A 19,088-nucleotide genomic window follows, 5' to 3' on the forward strand; every position below is an offset into this window, starting at 1 on the left:
GAGTGACAACCAGCAAAGCTATCACATGGTTCCTGCACTCACATTACTTCTCCTCTTAAACCAACACACACACACACAAAGACATAACGGGTACACACACAGTCCTTCAGCGCATGTATACATGAACACATGGGCATGAATGAGCTTTCCCACATTCAGCTCTTTGCAGTGGTCGTTCAACCATCAGTGTGTGTGTGTGTGTGTGCGTGCGTGTGTGTTGTATGTTTGATTGCAGCCTTGATTTCTATAACAGTGACATGAAAGAAGTGGTTAAATGTTGAATCCGTTTCTTTCCTCTTGTAATGAATGGGAAAAAAAAGATCAAGCGGATCACCTGCTCCATGCATCCACATCATGATCTAAACTGTAGAATAGAAGAGTGAGATGTGGTGGGATAAAATATGGCAGGGGGAGGAAAAATATCTCTTGACACAGACCCTCATTAAGATATTTGATCCCAAACATTTTACTTTTTTCTTTTTTTAAGATAATCCCACTATACAAATGCAAGTCCTGTGTTGTGAATGGAGAAAACACTCTTATCGCATGTGCACATTGCTTTCCTGATTGCAGCCCTGTGATTTTTGTAGTTTTCCCACTTCATTGCACCAATCAGAAAGTGAATATTGTAAATACCAAATGCAGCTTAAATGGTTCAAACCCAGTGACAACAAACTCAGGGAAACAAGGTTACTTACATGTCATATCCAAAATGACGCATCGCTCCTTTAATCTGTCCTGCTATCTGCTCATGCAGCGCCTAAATTCCTAGAAGGAATATTGTGAGCTGAGCTACCCCCAGTTACATAATTATGAAAATCTCATAAGAGACTGGAGTAGTTGGATAAGTAACCAGGAACTGCATTAGGATAGGAGCTCAATTCAACCTTGATTGTGCCTTGTGCAGTGCTTTTGCTCTGTGCTGCCAGGAGCAACACCGAGCAGAGAGAGAGAGTCTTGTAATAATGACACAACATCTCTGGACTCTCTGTCGCAGTGCCTGACACCAGGATAGAGAGGTTGAGTGTTACCTGCAGTAAAACAAGCCTAGAGCTACTGCTACCGAATGCAGGTTATACCCGTGATGAGCAGAGCAAACACAGCACAGACATTATTAGTACAGGCAGCACATTGAGACACGGTCAGTTGGATGTCAACTGGCTGCAGCTGCATGTCTCCATCTGGGCTCCAACGTCCACTTCAGACATTTGAAAAATGGAGAATATTCAGGCTGTTGCTTTCCTTCTTTTAAATAACTGTGCAACATGCTAAGAAGGAAAACTGCTGCATTCCTCACCTGTTTCACAGGCTTCACAGAAGTGACAAAACATAAAAAGAACAAGTAGTTGTGCTGTGTGTGTAAAAAAGAAAAGACAGCTAATGACAGGCATCACTTGGAGTCAGCTCTCCATATGCATTCACAATCACAAGAGAATTTCACACATCAGAGGCTTAGGGTGCTTTGACAAAAATAGATCCGGTTTGTCAGGATAGTGAAATAATAAGTGACAATAGACGTACGCAGGCTGGTTAGAGAAGCTGCAAACTGTCGCAGTCGCCGCAGAGGCAGACTGTGGTCAGCTTCTCAGGGTTTAAAATCAGGAGCACAGGCATTTATTTTAGATGCTTGTCTGCCAAATTCGCATAATTAAATAGTTGATTTAGCATTTTATCATATTTTATCAGCATTAAATCTCATTGAGATAGAAAGACAAAACAGTTAATTTATTATATTAGTAGCACAAATCCTGTGTATTCAAAATTCACATCCAAATGTCATCCACAAACTCAATCGATCAATAAATAAATGATAATGTTTTAAAACTCATACTGTTGCATTTTTCGTAGTTTGTTGCTAATTATAATACATTTTAAAAAAGCACCAGCTTCTTCCTTCAATCCAGGCCTCTAGTGATCTGGCTTCTGTGTGTGTGTGTGTGTGTGTGTGTGTGTGTGTGTGTCTGCATTCTCAAATGAAATATTGACATCCCATTCGCCAGGTCCTGTGTGTATCAAGGTGAGTGAAGAAGTAAAAGATTGACTCGAGAGGGGAACAAGATGGAGAGCAAAATAGAAATGAGAAGGCCGGATAGAGAGAGACGTGAAAACGAGTGTGTAAGTGCAGAAATATATGATGACTGTGTGGGCGCGGAGCAGGAGCAAGAAATACAGACATGGAGTGTGATACGGGGAGAAATTGGAAAAGGGAAGGATGGCAAAGCTGAGAGAGAGAGAGCAGATATGAAGAAAGTCGGTGAAGAGAAGCAAGCAGGAGGGCAAGATGGGAGAAATGGGGAGAGCATGTTGGTGTTTAATGGAGGGTGAAGAAGGGTGAAAGGCAGAGAGAGACCATGGAGGAACAGAGCGCTGGAGGCTGCGTGTACCCTTTGTTCACACACGTTTCGATGATATACGAATTCACACCTACAGTAGCAGGGACTGTAAAATGCAACACCACACCCAGAGTGAAACGTGCTGAGAAAACCAATAGGTGCTTTCTTTTAAATCTAAATGTGTCTAATTCAGGCATTTCATCCGCTGTTTTTAGGGACATGCTTGCAAAACGCGAACATACAGTTTGCAGTAGAATTACTTTGATCTAAATCAAACAGACGGATCAATAATTGGATGGGAGTAATCGATATTAGAGCGAACCACAGAAAGCACAGCAAGATGGGTTCAGATAGCTTGAATTGTTTCATTTCAGGCAAATTATCAAGCTGAAGAGTAGCTGGTTCCAGGTAGATGGAGCACAAAATCTAAAAGCAAATCAGTGCTAATGGAAAAACCTGGAGTCGTGAGAGAGAATACAGAAACAGAAAGTTTGCTGATCTGATGACCCGATCAGCAGGACGACATTGTTTGTCTGCGCTTTATAAAGCCTTCAAAAGTCACACAGTTTGATTCGGTTTTGGGGAAATGTCATTGTCTCTACATGATGGTGTGGGTTAAAATGACTACCTTCACAGTAACAACTCAGTTAAGGTTGTGGGACGGTCGTGGTGAAACGACACCTACGCTGATGGTCTGTTGGAAATGAACAGCAGTCTGCCATGTGAGTCGGATGTTTTTGTCAACACATCCATCCATCCACACCCAACTGCTCCCCATGAGGACTTTATCACTCCACAGTAACGTCGTCTCACTTCCTCCTTTGCTCCATTCATAATTACAACAGCTGTTAGAGGCCACTGACGCCTGAACATGAACTGTTCGTGGACATTTTTAGGAGTTCGTCACATATTTCTGCACGAAACAAACTTATTTGTTACTGTTTGTTATTACTTATTTGATTCCAGCTATTACATTGGCGATGAAGACTGTTGTTCATCCCTACAGGAAACAAAGAGATGCAGATTATATGAAACTGGAATTTCTTTTTGTCATCTGTCTATCTTTGTTTTCGAATACTTAGAGCATCTGTTTTCTCTTCCAGGTGCTGCTGTCTGGACTGATTGGAGTGGTGTCATGGAAAAGGCCGCTCTCTCTCGTGGTGAGTGTCCTCTGAACACCCACACTCTGCTGATAATCTGACAACTCTGAGCAAAGCAATAATACTCAAGGGAGTATTGATGTCTTGATGGGATGAATCGAGACGCACGCTTAGGGCCTGCTAAGTATATTAGTTGTATATATTCCTCAGACTTTCATCTCAGTTTATGAACATAATGTGACAGAGTGCTGACAAAGTCTCTAAGCTTGTTGCTTGTCACACTTGCAGCTTAGTATTTGGAAGAAGTGCAGCTGTGAACACGGTTTCAACTCCTGGGCATGTTCAAGTTGTGTTAAAATTCCCAGATCACAGCTCCAGTGTTGTATGTTTTCACGGCCGCTGACCTGGAAACCACAGGACCGAAGTCGGAAGTCTTAGCAGTTTTCATTTTTCTTGTCTCTGCCTGCTCAGATGAATAATCATCAAACCGTGTTGCTCAGTTCAAACACACGTAGCATGATTCGGAGTCTAAACTTTTGTGCTGTCATGTATGCAGTATGTTCTGAACTCAGATCACAGGACCAGATTTTATCATTATTAAATTTAACTCTTGTGCCACAGGGACTGTATTGTTATCATCATTGTTATTAAAAGAATTACGAGTACAAATTACGAACTTACGAGAAAAAAAATGTGTGCACAGTAAGACACATTTAATTCCTGTGATTTTCGGCCAGTGCCAAAGCAACTGAAGTGATCACATGACCAATCATATGCATCCTCGTACGAGAACAGCCAAGCAGATGCAAGGATTTAATTTCTTACACCTTACACACTGCCAATAAAAGGCTCTGCCTCATATATACTGCTTCAGCTAATGTCCAGAAATATTTTTCATGCCTCAGTAAGCACCTGTTCACCTGTTGCTTCACTGCAGAGACATCTTTTAAATTGAAGAGCACTTTCAAACCATAAGAAACAGCTTTCATTCTTAAATTTGCGAGTGGGAGTGAAAGTGAGGTATATTTTTTTTTCTTTTGATAAGTACCTAGATAACCTTTTTGATGAATATGGTCTTGCAGTGTTGCTGTACATCTGAGTGGTGAAATGTTTCCTCTGCTTCCCAAGAGTTCCAGGAAGTCATTTGACATAATAGAGCCTGAAAACCTTTAATCAGCTGTCATATAGTGCATGTTGTAGCTCACACTCTCCTTAGCAACATGTGTAATGCTTTGAATAACAAATCACCCCCCCCCCCTCCCTTTGCATTACAAAAATACATACAAATACATTCTGGTTTGATTGAGACTGGAGTTAATGATCTCTGTCTACGTGTCCTTCAGTCTTCCTGTCTTTTACAGCACAAATGAGCTCCTGTCCAATTCTATTTCACGCCCTCTTAATGCCATAAATAATCTCATCTCATCTCTGTTGCTTTACCACATCCTGTCACACTCCCTCTCGCTGCATTGCACTCGTCTTGCTCTCTTTGATTTTATCACCTTGCTTTCCTGCTTGGGATGGGTACCAAAACTCTGTCATAAAAGGGATGAGTTAATAAAGACTTAGAGACGAAGAGTACTGATAAACGCTCAGTCATTACCGGTTCTGCTTCTGTACTGGTGAAATTAAGAGAATAGATTTCCTATTTATTATTGCATCATAAAGGTTGGCTTGCACATTTTATCTCACCAACTCTGTTCTTGATTAAGACATTTGTCTATGATGCATTTTTGCTTTTCCCAGGGACATTACTCATCCCTCTACTAGTGCAGGTCTCAGATCAAGACGAGTCCAAAATCCCATGACAATGGCAGCTAGTGGGCGTTAATGCACACACAGTATGTATGAGAAAATAAAGCAGTTAGATCTATTCTGAATATTTTTTCTCATGAAAAATATCAAAAAGGACCGATAAGTACCGTTAAAATGTTGGATCGATAAATATCTTTAAGAGTGGCAGAACTGTTTAAATGTCCTAAAATCTAAAATCCTGTCCCTGTTCGATGCTGCACATATCTACACTCTATCACATTTCTATTTCCCTTCACCCTTCTTTTCTGTGCCTTTGTGTAATGTTAGAGTACAGAAAGAGATGTGAATCATCTCAGCTCTTGGGGGATCAAAAGAAATATCCCATAATTGAGGTGTGAGTGGAAATTGGTCACACCTCGTGTTATGTAAAAGAGTTAAATCCTCTTACCTCTCTTTCCTTAAAAACCATGACTAATTTACTGGAATAGTCTGTACTTGCCAGCATACAGAGATGTCAGTCTGTGGACACTGCTAATATTTAGTGTGGATTTTGTTACTGTAGCATGTAATGTTTAGCTCTGACGGTTAAGCTTTTTCATTTCTGGCCTTGACCCAGAGCTGACTGGCAGGTGACTAATACACTGGCTGGATGCTTTCAGTCCTGGCATCTCTGCACCAACCCATCTGCAACTGTGGGTGGCCGTCGTGACTCGTAATAACTGAAGCTTCTCCAAGATGTTTAAGTAAACATGTCAGAGACTTGGTTTTCTTAGTTGACTTGTTGGAGCTGACTTTTTGTTGCTCTCTTATTTGATGAAACAAGATTCTCAGGCTAATTGTATGATCTGGGTATTTAAGATTTTAACTATAAAAAATTGGACTTTGCAGCACAACTTTGTCTGGAAATGAATAGTTGATTAAGTTTATTATTCTGTTAGTCAGTTGACTCGCTGAGGATTAATGTGGAACTATTTTTTTTATAACTTAAGCAAAGTTGTAAAATATAAGAAGTGTGCAGATGTTTTATGTGGCGCTGTAAATTGTTTTGTTTTGAATAGCTGGCTGGACAAATTAAGCAAAGGAATAGTGAGACAATTTCAGAAAAATGTTAGTTCGCTTTCATGCAGACACTTTGAGAGGATTAATACCCCTCTCACATATGGCTGCTAAATATGTAGGTGGAACCAGCTGGCTAATTTAGCTTAGCACAAAGACTGGGAACAGCGAGAAGCAGCTACTTCAGTCCATTCAAAACATATTCTGTCCCGGTTGTTTGAGAGAGAGAAAAAATAGTGTAAAAGCACTTGTGGGTGTGATATGCCAGGCTATTTCTTCCTCACCTGGTAACCTGGTGGTGATCACAAGACTCCAGTCTTTATGCTGAGATGAGCTAATCTGCTAAATTAACTAAAAATGATTAAGATCAGCCCTATAACAAGTGGTATAAAATAAAGATGGATGTTGATAGAAGTTATCAAGATAGATTGATGATTCAGTATTTTAAGACAGTTAAAACTGCAGCATTCTGACACCTTTATATGTGTACTAAGGAGACAGATATGAGGTATAAATAGAAAAGGTGAGACTCCGTATAGCGAGGAAAACTTGACACATTGCAGTCAAGTCGGTGTGTGACACCTGGTGCAGTGTTTGTTTGGATGGTTGGAGACTGAATGTTTCTATGCCAAGAGTGGATGAAAGCGGTGCAGTATGGCGGGGAGACAAGATGTGTCGAATATGAAATTCTGCAGACTCCAAACTTTAACTGCACGTCGAGGATGTATTGAATGTTGTGCACTGTGGGATGAGAAAACACTCTGCCTCCATGTTTGAAGAAAATCCTCCCCGTCCACCTTATCTGAAATGGCTAATAAACTAATAAACTAGGGTAACTGTAGTTTTCTGTCCAGTCATATCTGCTGCATTGGTGCCACAGCAGATTTAAGGGAGTCAAGAGAAAGTCAAGACTACCTGCAGTCTTCTGCTGTCTGTGACCATGATGTATTATGTGTTAGGAGAGAGACAGAAAGACAGAGAGCGAGTTAGAGGGCAATAAATTCTTGTTTGTCCTGTCTGTAAACAAGATGGTGATCTTGTCTGCAGTCTAGTGTATTCGTCTCAGCCAGTGAGTCAACTGCTGTTGCTTTGTTGTTGTTTTTAGGTAAAAGTAACAACACATGCCTCTTCATTCTTATGCATATTTAATGTAGAGTTAATTCCATTTTAATCTGCGCTGTATCTAAATTTAATGCACAGTGTAGTAAATAAAGAATGATTTTGAACGTACGTTTTGTTCAGTCTGCTTTAGCTTTTGGCAAGGAAGAAAATCTAAAAAATACTTTAGGCCTAGTTTTAGTTTATCCTCTATCCTCCAATTTTTCAGTTTGACTGTTTCATTCATAGAAAGAAAGAGATGTTTTCACTGACCTGATGCATACCTTTTTGTCCTGGAGTGTAGCATGAGGAGATTTAAATAATGGAGAGGTACAGCAGTCTTGAGGTGATACGGTCACTGAGCTTGAGGTGTCAGGCAGGAAGAGAGTCTCACTTGCAGCTACTTTACATTCATGTTTCTACATGGTTGGAAGAAGAGGAGGACGCGGTGAGACGAGCCAGTGCTGTTGCTTCTGTTTCTGTTACATTGCTACTTTGATTTACTCGTTGTGCAAATTTCTTAAGAGCATATTTTGAAGTGCAGATTTTTACCAACCATTCAAGTCCACCATTTTAATCCTGTCTGAAGTATCAGCAGTTGTATCTTTTATTCTGGTTGTTTTTATATTTATATAGTGTTGTTTTTATATTTATAGCATTAGTATTTTGTAGATTATTGGGCTTATAGGGACCAGAGAAACTAATTTCGTTCCACCTCATGTTTCTACATGTGTGAAATGACAATAAAGCTCCTTGAATCCTTGAATCCTTGAACTGTTGGATGGTTTGCTGTGTAAAATGGTACAGACGCTCATGGTGCCCAGAGGATGAAGCTTGATGGTCTTTCACTTTTCTTTTAAATCTAAATTCTCAAGTACCCCTTTCATTATACTTAGTGAAGAAAATTTAGTTTGAAGGCGTACTGAACTCTCCTTAGGATAGTCTGGCTCCAGGGTTGCTACCAACTTAATGGCTTGTCTCATAATGACAGATGGGGAAAGGCAGAAGCTCCAGTCCAGCCTTTTATTTGAGGGCTGTTTAAACTGGTTTGTCTGACAACAGAAGAAAAAAAAGGTAACAGAGGACACGAATCTGGGCATCATAATTCTCAATTCAATGCTTAATTATCCAACAAAGGTGATTTATCTTCCAGTACAAGTTAGTAGTGTAAACTGACAAATGAAGAAATAATCACCAGCACTGCATCTTAATTAGATTACAACAAAGAAATCATAAACTACTCAAGCTGATATAAATGGGTGTTAAACCAAAATAAACTTACATACATACACAGCACAGCTCCGCAGCACAGCAGGGAGGGATCAGTTCATCTACAGAGGCAAAGGATTTGCCACAGGTGAGCTGGATGTCTGAGGCTTTACTCGTCCAGGAAGACAGGTAGAGGGAGTTCAGAGCAGAAAGACCTTTTCTCCACTCTTCAAATCACATTCTTTTTCTTTTACTTTTGGTATAAACTTCAGATGCTTTTATAAAGTACTTGCATGCAGCATGCATACAACTGGGACATGTTACTTTGTCATAATCCATCACAGTTCGTTATAGTCTGTATATTAATATATTAATTATGCACACAAGTCACAAAAAATATGTAGTGCTCATTTGAATGCGCTGTCATCTGTCATAGCAGCTGCTGTCACCTGTCATTGAGCTGTCGTCTTTCTGCGCTCGCTCAGCGGCTCAGTCGATCTTGTGCTGTGCAGAGGATTGTGGGTCAGAATAGCTGGAAAAGCAGGCTGGTTTGCATGCAGTAAAATGTGAGCAGATGCAGTAGGACATCCTGGTAATTTTGGCAGAGTGCATTTGAAATTAGTACTGGGACGTACAAACTCTTCTTCTGACATATTTAATAGTATAGTATTATGGGTACTGGACCACAAACTTTGGCCATATTTGGGATAGTCAGATTGTTTATGTGCATTTCTTATTTACATTAATCATGTTACTGTTATTTGGAGTATTACAGATTCTATAAGTGCATTCACCAGCTGGCTGTGGAACAAGCAGAGGAATGTGGAAATATGCTCTGTACTGTACTCTATATAATCTCGAAGTCTTTCATTTTGCATTGAATTACTGACGGAAAATGAATTTAAGTTCATGACGGCTCTTGCCTTCCACTGTAATACATTAATCACCTGAGCTGCAAAGGTTTATCTCGACAGCAGCGAGTGCTCGACCTAAACCGTATTCCCCGAGAATATTAAATCTGCTGCTCTGCTATGGAAATCTCTTTCAGTGCTGCCCTCCGTGCTCATTGTTTTAAATGGAAATGAGACGCTGCTGTATGTTCCCAAGAGTGCTTCAAGCTAAGCATGTTTTCAGCCCTCGTCACACTGTAGACTCCTTGAGAATACGTTCGTAATTGCAAACAATAACCATGACGAGCAATTCTTGAACCGAAGCTCTTAACTGCCAGCTAAAACCGAGGCCTCCACCAGTCATAGAGCACAAATGTTTCATCTCCACAAAGACAATCACCTCAGCATGATGCACCGATGCATCCATTAACCTTTTGAGTGACAGGCTGCACCCCTGAGCATGTTTTTGGCCGGATCCGAGGGATATGCTCAACCCTCTGCCGCTTGCTCATCCACGCCTGGTACACTGAAAACATGAGTGTCATTCGTGTTTGATTTGTAAAGATTAGAGGCTGTCATCATGTAGTGTCAGCTAGATATTTGTTAGACTATTCATCAGTATTTGTGCAGTTATTGCCTACTGTGCACATGCTGGAAGTTCACATTCTACAATTGAAAACAGAGGAGAACAAGAGCAAGAGGAGATGTATGATGGAGTGATCAGCCCCTTTTAATGAAATACCAGATGATTTTTACTGTGCGTTTCCTATGCATAAATCACTGGTGGAATGTAAGTACATTTACTCATACATTGTATTTCAGTGTGACTTTCAGATGCTTTACTTGAGTATTTTCTTTTCATTGCCACTTTATGCTTTAACTTCATTACAATTCAGTGAACTTGTAAGATGTGATGCTTTATTGCTTTATTCCTGAAAAATAAACTTAGCATAGTGCCAGGTTTCTGTCTCCAGGCAACTAATTGTATCAGTTTGTTATTCAGTTAACAGCTTTATTGCATGTTTCCTGTCCTTTGACGATCAAAGGAAAAATGTTTATGTTTTAATTAGTTATGTGTATACATTTTGCTAAAAACATAGTGTGTTTGACAGGGAGGTTGTGATTGGTTTGGGAGTCTTCTTAAGAAATGATGAAAATCAATAGATAGTATTACATTAGTAACAATGTGTGCATGATTTACAGCACCATTTCAGTGACCTGCAAGTGGCTGAAGATTTCCACTTCACACACACACACCCCCACACACACGCACAGCTTGTGTCCAGTGGTCAAGACGACAGCAACTTTCCCTCCTTTGTTTTTTTTTTTTTTTTTTATCAATCTAGACACACACTCAGGCACACTTTTCTGTGTTCCCCACATATCCAAATCCAAATATCAGGCTACACAAATCACAGCGCATACACACCATAACCGTCGACGTTCCATTATGATCACATAACTGCAGTAGGGCCAGCAGGACATTGGTGAGAGGTTTTATGAGGTGCTCTCTGTGACAGCCTGTGACCCTAATAGGCCATAAATATTACTGTAGTGAGAGAGAGAGAGGGACAGAGAAGGAAAGAGAGGGAGGGGTAGAGTGAGGGAGAGACCGACAGAGAGAGAGAAAGAGAGAGAGAGCAGGACAAAGAGAGAGGGTGAGGGTGAGGGAGAGAGACAGAGACAGAGAAAGACAGGGGGAGAGAAAGGGGGAGGGAGAGGATGAGGGTAAGGGAGAGACAGAGAGAGAGAGAGGGAGGGACAGAGAGGATGAGGGTGAGGGAGACACACACAGAGAGAGAGAGAGAGAGGGTGAGGGTGAGGGAGTGAAAAAGAGAGGGAGAGAGAGAGATGGCACAATGAGTGATTGTGATAACCGCAACAAAAAAAAAAAAATCAAAATGACACAGCGGGTGCCATTTTCTTTCTCGATCAATGAATGAAATGATTAAAAGGTTGTGCATCAGACCAGTTTAGGCGGAGACGATGGGTCTGTCCATAGTTCTGCATTTTTCATACAGACCTAAATGGACAAATTAATCCTCTAAGTAGGAGTGAAATTAGCCCATTAGCAGCCTCTCTTCCTGGCTCTGCAGGGATTGGTTTGTGTGCATTTTTTCTGAGCCTGCCTAAGCTATAAGTGGTCTAACTTATTGCTTTGGCCCCCCTGGTTTTTGGCCTCAGACTGGCAGTGCTGGAGTCCTCCCTAATTCAGTATCATTTTGATGTCCTTCTCTGGTTTCTGTTGGCTAGTTCCATGAAAGCACACAGTCAGTTTAATTTTTCCTGACTTTTAGAAATATCTTTGACAAAACTGTGGGTATAAGGTGCCTTGTGTGAACAGATATGACTTAGTCACATGTCGGGGAGTATTTTAAAAATCTACCTTGCTTGGATATTACTGAACATGCAGTAAACAAGTGATGTAATCTGGTTTATATGCCCACCACTATCATGCCCTCAGAGGCGAGTATTACATGAATGTTTAATTCATGAATAGCTAATAAGAAACAAAAGCACAATGATGAGAAGCTGCAGCTTTTAGTGTTCAGTGGTTTGGTTGTCTTTTGATCTTAATGATCCCACAGCGGATTATTTATAGTGGTATGTTTATAACATGCTGTAAATACAAATGCAGAGGTGGATGCTGACATGATTGCACGTGTGAAAATTAGTTTGCAGCTGTATATTGTGTAGAAGTGTAGAAAGTGTAGAAGTGTGAATTTCATGGGGAAAAAAGATCATTATTGTGGATTTGTATTTTTTTTTTCATCTGAGCATTAATCATGCCATGTGTTTCATATGTCCACACTTTCAAAAAAGAAAATGTTATATTCTAATAAGAATAGAATAAGAATAAGAATACGTTGAGCTGATAATTTGAGCCTTGAGATAAGAATAATACATCTGTTTTGGCAGGCAACTGACACATTATGTCAGATATTCACATTTCTCTTGAACAGAGAAAAAGAAAACAATGACTGACAGTAACTAGCAGGACAGTGACAGTGGTTTCCAAACGTTTCCATGGGGACCCCCTGGAACCCCCCCACCCACATGCAAATGTAACCCTGAAATGCTGAGAAACATCATATTTCCAATAGTAGAGCATTATGTCAAGATATTGTTGGATATTGTTGTGCACAGTTAAAACATCAGCATCACCTCTCAGTCATCACTTATGACCAACTAGACATGTGTGGGTGTATTGACACAGACCCTGCATTTTCTCTTCTTTATCATTACTTTTGTTACTTTATGGGCTTGTAGCCACCGGCCAATAACTGGTGGTGTGACGATAAACTAAAAACGTAGCCACCAGGTTACATTGCTGTCTCTGTCTCTCTCATCTGCTCTGTCTGGATTTATAAAGAGCTGCAGGTGTGTGAGAGTGTTTCACGCAGGCTTCACACAAAATCTGGCAATGTGGCGCCTTCCTGCAGGGTTGTGCAGAAGTGTGGGCATGTTTAAATGTGGTTTAGAACCTAATCACTCTGAAACTTTAATAAACAAGCCAACAAACTGGACTAAAAACATGACCCCTTTGGTGGAGGTAATAATAATAATAATGTCACAACTGAGGAGAAATTCACTGCAGCCATTCAAACCAGAAGCATAGAAACAAAATGATGCCTGAGCTCTTCTTTCACCTATTGTTAAGGAGCACAAATAGGCTCCACTCTCCTCTCCCTTTTGTCACATCGGTGCCAATCTCTTTCTATATCAAACAGTTAGAACTGTGGGTGACATTGCAGTGATTGTATTTTGGGCGAATAGAGGCATTAGAGGCAGGGTCCAACCTTTTATTTTCCACAGTTGACTGAGCAGCTAGTGCTCTGTGGTCACTTGTCAGGGACTCGAGACGTAATTGTGGTTTGCACACAATCATGTCAGCCATATTTCACAGCTGAGTGAGTTGATACTGCAGTATGACTGCAGCCTCTACTTTACAGTCCTGGCAGACCTTGCTTACGGCTCACCCAATAGTTGGCGGGTGGAAACGGGAAACCGCTTCTCACAAACTTGCGACCTTTGATGTCAGGAGGAAGCACATGAATAGATAGATAGATAGATAGATAGATAGGCTTTATTGATCCCAGGCTGGTAAATTACAGAATCAAGTGAGGCCTGGGACAGTGTAGTGTATGCTTATTTCTTTTTGCCATCGGTACGCATTTTCACAAAAGCAGTAATACGCTGCAATCACAGCGTAGGACTGACATCAGAAACGGCAGAGAAAAACGCTGAACATCAACACAGCAGATTCATTGCCAGTTTCTCCTGTTACTGCAACAGTGAAGAACAGTGAAGAACGTGATACTTGTTCTGTAGAAACACCTGTTGAGTCGTGTATCTCCTAATAAATGAATTCCTCATTTTTGGATAGAATAATTACAGCGAACATTTCCTAGGCTGTAGTGTGGTCATTTGGATATTTTGATGAGAAGCTGATGCCAACACATTCCTATAAAACACAGTAATGAGGGACCCTGTTGGCTTGGGATTTTTTTCTCTTTTATGTGGAGAGTAAAATATGGTGGTGAAGACCAGAGAGAAGCCATGTTTGCTGTGTTGGTTGAAGCGTGTGCACACGGCTGTGCTCATAAATGTGTGCATTTATGGGTTCAGGCTGAGATGGCTGGATTGCTGACTCAGTGTTTGCGAGCACCAGACTCCATTATACGCCCTGCTCTGGGAAGGCAGCACGCTATGATTAGCAACATCGATCTTCACTGCCTCTTGATTATTGACAGGAGAAAATGAAAGCTGAAAGCCCTGAGTGTGAACAAACATTCGATCTGAAGTTTGTTTTTTATCTGCCGTGAATGGATTGTTCATAATGAATAAGGAGGAGCTCCCATGAGACGTAAAAGAGTAAAGTAGTCCAACAAACCCACAAACAACCCTGGAGCTATTGATTACTTGGATAAAATGTACAGTAATATTAGAGTGTCTTATGTCTTCTAAAACATAAACATCAATATAGTGAAAGTTTAAACAGTGTCAGAATAGACAACATTCCTTAATTTAAAACCTCTTCACATAATGCGTTGCTCCAGGTAACTATATGTGTTGGACCTGTGCGTGTTGGTGTTACATGTCAAATGGGTTGTCAGGAAGAGTCAACTCAAACAACAGACTGTGTGGCGGGAGCTCTCACTAATATTTTCCTATGGCACAACACACGGGGTATTGCTTATTAAACAAGCAAGCTGTCTCTGTATAAACACTGACTGCCTCTACGTGGAGTTCGCTTGCTGTGTGGGGGAAGAAAAAACTCATGCATCTGCAAGATTTGCCAAGTTTTCAAAGCAACTGAAACATGAAGTGCTTCTTTTAGAAGTTGAGAAACATTGTTTTCTTTGACACTAATATTATGCTAATGTTAAGCTGCCCGATTCACAGAGTTCACAATTTCTGATATTTACTAATGGTTTTATTAATTCCCGTTAAAGTTACATTTTTTAAAAATGTATTTGCTATTGCCCTGTTTTTCTTTCTATGTCCCAAAAGCACAAACATACTTCAACTCTGTGGGAGGAACTGGATCTGCTCCTTCCTTTATATTTATTCTCTTGAAATCCTTGTGGGTGTGAACAGCAAGAGCAAAGGTCCCTGTAATTCACATATCAGGCAAGCACAGATTTTCTTCACCATAATTGGTAAACTCTTCATTTGACCAACGCTCTAAACGCTGCCTGCCATTCTGTATAATTAGAAAGCTGTTGTCACTTCAGGCTCTAGGTTTAAACTGCAACACTTGTAGATCGAGCAATGCACAACAAATGTAAATAAACTGCCACATGAATAAAACCAGCACTCAAAGACACATGCCATGATGCACATATGGTTTCACACATACAGACATATGAAGAATTCCGGCATACTGGCACATGCGATTGGCCTCTGTGCTTGCACTGTGTCTGTCTCCCTCTTCCTTAGAGGCCTTTTATTCTCTGACTTGACCCAGATGGAGAAGCTTTTGTGAGAGATGTAGCCCACTGCCAACTGAGATGGGCCCCACAGGACCACCCGTCAGAAGCTGCTAAAGGAAAACCACAGGATGTGTGTGTGTCAGACAGACATAGGGATGAAAGCAAAAGTGCATACGTGTGCAAATGTGTGAGTGGAAGGTGGTGTTTTTTTGGATGGAGAGGCATTGTGCAAATAACAGATCTGCAAGCGGCGGTGCACTACTTTGAAAAGAAGAAAAGCACTCAGAAATGGCTTTGGGAGGGGATTACTCCCATTCACACATTTTCTGTAGGATTTTGTGATTTTATGGTTATATTTTCTTTTGTGTTATTTTTAGTTATTTTACAGAGCTGGGAGGGGGACCAGTAGGAGGAGAAGCCCTGAAATGAGAGCTAGCCTGATGTTATGCTAATATGTTATGATTTTATCTTTTGTACTGACAGAGATGTGCACACAAACACTGTGAAGCTCGAATAGTGCAAGTTTTAATAATTGGAATTCATTAATTCATTGGATTCCCAGCACAACTGGAAGAATTCCTGCATGTAAAAGTGGGAAAAGAGCTTTCTTTAGCCATGTTTAGATATACATGTAGCCAAAATTTTAACCCAGTTTCCTGAAAATTTGCAAAAAAACAAGAAAATGTATGCATGTTTTTGTTCACTACTATCATGCACATATTAATAGTTCATCAAGATGCGCAGCACTTGGCACTAATTCTCCAGTCCACAACCATTAACCGTTGCAAAAGAAGAGGGTGAAACGACCTGACAAATGGATGGAAATGTTTGTTCCATGTATTAATTTGAGGATTACAGTTTGTTTGGTCCACACAAAGCTGACGTTTTTCCATTTTTCATTTTTTCTTTAGAGTGAGAAACATCAGCTTCATTGCTTTTGCAATTACTTGTACCTTTTCACAATGCTCAATTTCCCCTTTGTAAATGCGTTTTGTGTGTACATCGCAGCAGTTAACCACCCACGTAATCAAGTTATTTCCATTTTGAACGGGTGTGATGAAAGACGACTAGTAAATGAAATATAACACAACCTGCAACATTTATGATGCTGTTTCCTGTAAGTAACCTCCACAAAGTATCAAACAATTTTACATCCAGCAGACATGTATCAGAATCATGACCAAACAGAAAACAGAAAGACAGAATGTTACAATAGATAGCTTATCTGTGGAAGGGGCTCCCATAGAAAAAAAACCTCAAACCCTCCAATTTACACAAAACCCTTATTTCACTCATGTCTCACCAGTGAACTTACTGAGAATTGTGTGATTGGGCATTTCCATTTATTCCTGTTCCTGTCACATTTTAAATGGTTTGGGAAAAATAAAGAGCAGCATATGAAAAGAAGATGAGATAGTGGCACTGCTGTGATGTGGCTGTAGGCGCAAGAACAAAGGCAGAGACAGAAGCTTTGGATTTGTTTTGATAAATTTTCTTTGGTCCCCAGCCTAGAAAAAAATGTTTTCCCGTTACTAAGCAACATCCTTTTGCATCTTTGCCTTTGTTGAATCTTCTGAAATCCACATCTTCAAGTTTGTCTCAACCCAGCTGTTTCTAGCAACAGACACGTTACAAGAGGCTCATCTGTTCATTTCTCATAACAGCACCAGGAAATTTAATTTCAAATGCAGTCGTCATGTCCTCTGCAGACAAATTCCTTGTCTGTCTCTGTGTTGCAGTGAAAGCTGTTTAGTAAGTGTCATCACCATGGATTTGGATTAAATGTAAAAAAAAATAAATAATAATAAAAAAAAATCAAGGACATCTGGTTAAATTATCCAGTTTCTGTGATTGTAAGCACTTGTAGAGTGCAGCATCAGCAGTAAATGTTGTATAATTAATCATAAATGGCAGCCATTTATGTGAGCTGTGTTAACCTGGTGCTGAAGTGTCTTGCTCAGGGACACTTAAGCAGTGTGGATGCCTGCCAGCGTGGAGTCTTCCCCCTGAGTGCTCCTGTTGAACAGTGGCTCCTCTAAACCCACCTCACCACCAGCCTGGATAAAGACTTTGCATTATTTCCTTATACACCAGGCAAGCTGAAACACAGAGTGCAAGGATGTGTGTGCGTGCGTGTGTGTGTGTGTGTGTGTGTGTGTGTGTGTGTGTTTATGCTTCAGGAGTGTTTTCCCTCTGGTCACAGCTTGCCTGTCACCTCTGGTCAGTTTGCATTAGCACTGCCACTCTCCATCTCTCACTGCTACACAGATCACCTCCTCTCTTGTCACACACTCTGTGTTTCTGCCAAGAAGGCATTGAAATGAGAGAAAGAGTCAGAGCATCTAATATCCAACTTCAGCTAAGAGAAGGAAGAAAAGGGTGATTAAAAAGCTTCTTTAGAGCCGTGATTCCCACCCAGGGGAGCTTGCTCAACCCCCCCCCCCCCCCCCCCCCCCCCCCCTCGGGTAGTTTCACTGTAGTGTGTGAACTGTGTGCGATAAATGTCTCGTCCTCAGGCGATACGGTGCTGCTGATTCTGAGACTTTGCTTCGTTGTTGCAGTACAATAGCTCAGAAGTTCTAACAATTAGGTAAATGGTATCATTTCCCATAGCTCCTTTTAAATCTAGTACACACTTCTGCTTTAACTTTTTGCGATTATTTTACTGTCCTTCAAAGTCCAGCTGTTGCAAATAATTTCATTCTACTCATGCACTGATGTTAGCGGAGCTGACTGATGAAACAATATGAGATATGCTCCACGGTGATGTTCTACTCCTGCTGTTTCCTACATAATCTAAAAGCTGTCCTCTTTTAAAATCCTGCTGTCTCCTTTTTTTCCTCTTGATTCTTCTCCTCTACATTCATATCACATTGTTTCTCTCAGCATACACGAGTGCACACCTACAGCAACCATCTTTGATTCTTTATTTCTATCCTCCACCTCCTCTTGTTATGTGTAAAATGACAGGAAGTGACAGGTAAGGGATCAGACAAAGGGATGAGCGTGAGTGAAAGCCGGGCAGAGTGTGAACGAACACGGTTGGCTGGGTTAGCAGGAACCTTTCGACTCGAGATAATGCCTGATGAATAATGTCCTCCCCTAAGGCCCCAAGAAGCAGGAAGTGTGGCTTCATATTAATTAGAATATGAATTAGATAGACCCTCTTATCTGATGGCTCATAGGAGCGAGAGCAGCATAATCCAGGCAGCAGCAGCATCAGTGGTGTTTCAGCACATAGCCACAGCTCAGGTCACGTTGCTGCATTTTCAGCTCCAAATAAAAAATGAAAGAGCAACAACAAGCAAAAACGTTGCCCAACACTTAGATAGAGGAACCTATATCTCAGTGTGAGAAATTACAGTTTCATTTGAAAACACACAAAACAACATGCAAAGTACGACCTATCTCAGGGGGTTTATTAATAAATATTTAGCGATATTGTATGTGCATATTGAAACATTGACCTTTAATTAATATTTCGCAGTACTGGAATTCTTATCTGCATATTGAAATCATGAAAAATAAGGAGCAGCACAATAAATGTCACTAACGGAGCGCAGGAAGGCAAAATCGTACTGGTGCCATAGTTGCTGGCATAGCAACTGTGCCACCAGTAAGATAAGCCACATAGCCTGGATATGTGGCTCAGACGTTTTTGAAATTTTAACCCGCCTTCTTTAAAAGCCACTAAACGAGACTGCCGCCTGC

At 40.7% G+C, this 19,088-nt stretch overlaps 1 protein-coding gene across 6 annotated transcripts in view; it reads left to right on the plus strand.

The window, feature by feature from the left end:
* The window catches only part of fam189a1 (family with sequence similarity 189 member A1), a 73,511-nt gene that overhangs the window by 28,577 nt on the left and 25,846 nt on the right, over positions 1–19,088 (plus strand). For all 6 annotated transcript variants that reach the window (XM_046388908.1, XM_046388887.1, XM_046388922.1 and 3 more), the window contains one exon: positions 3,437–3,493. In XM_046388908.1, the coding sequence (XP_046244864.1) occupies positions 3,437–3,493 (57 nt within the window). The remainder of the gene's footprint in view (positions 1–3,436; positions 3,494–19,088) is intronic.

The sequence above is a fragment of the Scatophagus argus genome, chromosome 1, assembly GCF_020382885.2.
Source record: "Scatophagus argus isolate fScaArg1 chromosome 1, fScaArg1.pri, whole genome shotgun sequence".
In the NCBI taxonomy this organism is placed as follows: Eukaryota; Metazoa; Chordata; class Actinopteri; family Scatophagidae; genus Scatophagus; species Scatophagus argus.